Source organism: Oryx dammah, unplaced genomic scaffold (genome assembly GCF_014754425.2).
Source record: "Oryx dammah isolate SB20612 unplaced genomic scaffold, SCBI_Odam_1.1 HiC_scaffold_21, whole genome shotgun sequence".
NCBI lineage: Eukaryota > Metazoa > Chordata > Mammalia > Artiodactyla > Bovidae > Oryx > Oryx dammah.
In genome coordinates, this window is record NW_024070205.1 from 36,142,993 (window position 1) to 36,148,093 (window position 5,101).

General features: G+C 55.4%; 1 protein-coding gene across 1 annotated transcript in view; it reads left to right on the plus strand.

Moving 5' to 3' along the window:
- GPR157 (G protein-coupled receptor 157) overlaps positions 1–5,101 on the plus strand; it is a 6,877-nt gene that overhangs the window by 1,417 nt on the left and 359 nt on the right. The window contains 4 exon segments of the mRNA XM_040262831.1: positions 270–752; positions 4,306–4,500; positions 4,915–5,046; positions 5,048–5,094. Of these exon segments, the coding sequence (XP_040118765.1) occupies positions 270–752; positions 4,306–4,500; positions 4,915–5,046; positions 5,048–5,094 (857 nt within the window).

Here is a 5,101-nt window from a genome sequence, read left to right on the forward strand (position 1 = left end):
GTGTGATTTTAGTCACTCAGTCGTGTCTGACTCTTTGCGACCCCATGGACTGTAGACTACCAGGCTCCTCCATCCACCAGATTTTCCAGGCAAGAGTACTGGAGTGGGTTGCCATTTTTTTCTCCAGAGGATCTTCCCAACCCAGGGATTGAACCCGGTCTCCCGCACTGTAGGCAGATGCTTTTACCGTCTAAGCCACCAGGGAAGTGAGAGTGCTATAGCATCCTAGTCTCCGAGGATGCTATTGTCTCCTGGCAATTCTGAATTAGAACCCAGCCTCCGAGTGCTTGGGAGGATGTGTGTGTCCAGGTGGGAGGCCAGGACAGCTCCTGTGTCCCTTTTCCTGGGCTTGGGCAGAGCAGAGCTGGGTTGGGGGCTTTGAGGATTCCAGCCCCCCTGTTCCCCAGGGACCCTGTCTGCTGCAGCCTTGGGAGAGCACTGGCCTTGTGTGCACAGCATCCTGGTCGCTTCACCCTTGTTGGCTTTGCTGGGAGCTGGGTCTGACCTCACCACGGCCTGTTTGCTCCTTACTCTTCAGCTGGGGGGTTCCGCTGGCCATCACCGTGGCAGCTGTGGCTCTGAAGAAGATCGGCTACGACGCCTCGGACGTGTCGGTGGGCTGGTGCTGGATCAGCCTGGAGGCGGAGGACCGGGTGCTGTGGATGCTGCTGACCGGGAAGCTGTGGGAGCTGCTGGCCTACCTCACTCTGCCCGTGCTCTACCTCCTCATCCGGAACCACATCCACCGGGCGGTAGGTGCCCCCGGGGGCCCGCCCAGAGCTCTGTGTGGCCAGTGTGTCCCCGCGACCGAGTCGGCCATCTCAGGGGAAGGGCGAGTGACCGGCGAGAGTGAGGGAGGGCTTGTTCTGCATCACTCACCGTGACGCATGCCGAATTTTATAAGCACTGTTGCTTGTCTGGTTTGATAATTACACAGCCCCGTCGGGGCGGGTCCTTTTATTCCTTCCTTTGTGGATGAGGAAACAAGGCTCATCAAGGTTAAGGGGCTCCCCAGACTCCCAGTGAGTGTCTGGAATTAAGGAGGCTTAAGAGCTCAGCCTGCGGTCTGGGCCATGGCTCTCTACTGCCCCCTCCTGGACAGACCCACGCAGTTGTTTAACCTTGAAAGGAACCTGGATGAAAGATGCTTGCGTGCACTAGCCAAATAAGAATTGACCCGGCAGGATCACAGACTTCCCTAATCAGTGATACAAGTAATTCACTTCTTATTCTTGGTGATTAAAATATCCTAAGTGGTAGGTTTTTCGGGCTCTCGGGAATTCAATAGACTGGGCTGATCAGAAGTCTACTAGACTTCGGGCCAGAAATTCTCAGAAAGAATGCTTTCCCTCTGATAATCTGACCAAATTGTTCCTTGTGCTGGACTACCAGTTCGTTTCTGCAGATGTAAAGTACAGGCTTTCTCCTAGCCACGTACAAGTCGCTGTTGTGACTGTTTAGTCACTAAGTTGTGTCTGACTCTTTTGCAACTGTAGCCCTGCAGGCTCCTCTGTCCATGGGATTTCCCAGGTAAGAATCCTGGAGTGGGTTGCCATTCCTTTCTCCAGGCGATCTTCCCAACCCAGGGATCAAAACCACGTCTGCATTGGCAGATGGGTTCTTTATTGCTGACCCACCAGGGAAGCCAGGCATGTGCAAACTGCTATCCCAGAAATGTTCTGATTAGCCCATCCATTGGTCTGCCCAAGCATTCATTCAGTGCACTTTTGTTGAGCATCTACTATGCGAGAAAGTTCTGTGTGGCAATGGGAGTTTCTAATGAGAATTCAAGCACGGTTGCTGCACTCCTAGGAGGAGGCAGAGGTGCAGTTCCGATGGAAGAGAAAACATGGCACCTGGCTGGAGTGGTAACCGGGTGAAAGCTCTGTGGACAGGCTTCCAGCTCATCCTGCTGATGTGGTGCCTGTCCTGTTTTGCTCTGCGTTTTCAAGGCTGAAATTGTCGGAGAGAATGTCCCCGTCTTTCGAGTGTGCTGCAGGCTCCGCGGCCATTTCCAAGTGTGTAAATGCTCCTCGCAGCTGTCTGAGACCTGGTCCCCACCCTGTACTCCTGTCTGTCTCCTGAGACACACACTTTGGGTTTTCCTTTTACTTGGAAATCTACCTGATTCTCACTCCTCCCTGCTGCCCTCTTGTGGCTTAGCTTGGAGTCACTGACAGAGATGCTGGCAGGTGTACCAATGGGTCTGAGATCCTCTCTGTCTTTGAAGGGCTTTTTAGTTGGTCTTCTGTCTGGGCTGGGGGTGCCCTTCTCACCTCCTCTTTCCTCCTGCCCTAGGAGGATTCCAGGGCTCCCAGATGGAAGTTCCCAGGAGCCCCACCAGGCTCTGCCCAGGACTCCCCCCGTCTCCCCTACCCCCCCCCCCCCAGCTGCAGCTCCTGCCTATGTCTTTTTTTTTTTTTTTTGGCTGTTTGGCCACTTGATGCAAAGAGCTGACTCATTTGAAAAGACCCTGATGTTGGGAAAGATTGAAGGCAGGTGGAGAAGGTGACAACGGAGGATGAGATGGTTAGATGGCATCACCGACTCAATGGACATGAGTTTGGGTAAACTCTGGGAGTTGGTGATGGACAGGGAGGCCTGGCATGCTGTGGTTCATGGGATCACAAAGAGTCGGACCTGACTGAGCGACTGAACTGAACTGAACTGATGGGGCATGTATGCGGGACGGAGCTTGTGCAGAGACCCAGGGGTGGGGTGTGCCTGGCATGTTTGGAGGATTAGGAGGTCTGTGTGGCTGGAGCAGAATAAACATGAGGAACGTGGCAGGAATGAAGTCAGAGAGAGCTAGAGTTGGGGACTTTTTAAGGAACGGACGAAACGAGGAGTCGCCAAGAGCTTGGAGTGGAAGACTGGCTTGATCTGACTTAGGTTTGTTGTTGTTGCTGTTTTAATTTGTACAACGTTGTGCTGGTTTCTGCCATACAACGATGTGAGTTGGACATAATTGTACATGCATCCCCTCCCTCCATAGCCTCCCTCCCTGCCCTGCCGTCCCCCTCCCCACTCCCCGCCCATCCCTCCAGGTCAGCTCAGAGCACCACACTGGGCTCCCTGAGTTATACAGCAACTGCTCACCAGCCATCCATCCTATGGGGGCTTCCCCTAGAGGCTCAGATGGTAAAGAATCTGCCTGCCATGCAGGAGACCTGGACCCCTGGGTCAGGAAGATCCCCTGGAGAAGGGAATGACTACCCACTCCAGTATTTTTGCCTTGGGAAATCCCATGGACAGAGGAGCCTGGTGGGCTACAGTTCATGGGGTCACAAAGAGTCAGATATGACTGACTAGCACTTTTATCTGTCTTATGTGTGATAGTGTATATATGTTGATGCTACTTTCTCCTTTTGTCCCACTTTCTCCTTCCCTCACTGTGTCCACAAGCCTGTTCTCTGTATCTTCGTCTCCACTGCTGCCCTGCAAATAGGCTCATCAGTACCATTTTTCTAGATTCCATATATATGTGTTAATATGACATTTATTTTTCTCTTTCTGACTTACTTCAGTCGTATAACAGGCTCTAGGTTCATCTACCTCACTAGAACTGACTCAGATGTTTTTTTAAGGCTGAGTAATTTTCCACTGTGTATATGTACCCCGTCTTCTTTATCCATTCATCTCTCAGTGGACATCTAGGTTGCTTCCGTGTCCTGGTTGTTGTAAATAGTGCTGTAACGAACACTGGTCTTCAAGGAACCATACTGCATTTGTGTTGAGAGTGACGTTGCAGTGGAGAGGGGATTGGGGTGGTGGTGGAGGGAGATCAGTGAAGAGGCAGTGGCAACCGTTCAGCAAAGTGGTGGTGGTGCTTGGACCTGGCTGGTGGCAGTGACCGTGGACAGAACTTCCAGGTCTGGGTCCGTTTTTGAAGGCAGAACCTGTGGGGCTTGCCTGTGGGGCAGATGTGAGCTGTCGCACAGAGACAGGAACCAAAGACCACTCCCAAGCTTATGGCCCGGGCAGCTGGAAGGACAGGGCTGAGATGGGGAAGCAGGCAGTAGGCTTGGGGGTGAGGTCAGGCATCTGTTTTGAACCTGAGAAGCTTCTGACATGCTTTAGACATCCACATGAGGATGTGGAATGGCCAGTGGATGGATAAGACAGGCCAGAGATGGAACCTGGGCTGCCAGCGCCAGGCACTGCACACCTCACGTCCTCCCACTCCAGCCAGTCTGTCCCCAGGAGGCGCGGGGAGACAGCAGCCCAAGGGCAAGGGAGGGAGTGGGGAGGAGGGCCCCGTCTCATGGGCTCCTCTCACATCTGCGCTCTGTCTTCCCCGCACAGCACGCGGAGCTCTTGGAGTACCGGCCCATCGTCTCCGAGGCGCACCAGCTCCAGCACCGCACCTCCGTGGCAGATAAGAAGCTGGTCCTCATCCCGCTCATCTTCATCTGCTTGCGGGTCTGGAGCACCGTGTGCTTCATCCTGACCCTCTGTGGCTCCCCGGCAGTGCGGATGCCAGTGCTGGTGGTTTTGCACGTAGGTCTGCCCTCCCCAGGCAGGCCCCAACGCTCCAGCCAGCGTGGACTGGTGGGGGGCCCTGCTCCCCTGCGTCCTTCTCCGTGCCCTGCCCAACAGGGAGGCTTGACAAGAGAAGGTGGAAGGTTAGCGTGGCTCCAGGGCAGCCCATGGGTGTTGAGTTACTGTCGCATGGCCTAGGAGTAACCCCAGGAAAGTGGACTGACCCTTAGCCCTTCCCAACCCAGAAGATTCGAGGCACGCCTTCAAGTTCAGGCCTGCCCGGTGCTCTGTCAGAGGGCCTGGTGGCCAGGGTTCCCACGGACCACCCCCCAGGGGTGGAGGACAAGGTCCTGGGTCCCCTGCTCCTCCCTGCGTGTGTTGCTCAGGGCCGCTCAGCCCTGGCACTCACGCCCCTTCCTTTCTCCCCGCCAGGGCATCGGGAACACCTTCCAGGGAGGCGCCAACGGCATCATGTTCGTCTTCTGCACGCGCGCCGTCAGGACCCCCCTCCTCTCCCTCTGCTGCTGCTGCTCCCCTCAGCCTCCCGCGGCCGAGAGCCCGGCCCGGCCCTCCCAAGGCCCCTGCGCCCTCCAAGTCGGGCGAGTCTCAGAGGCCCAGG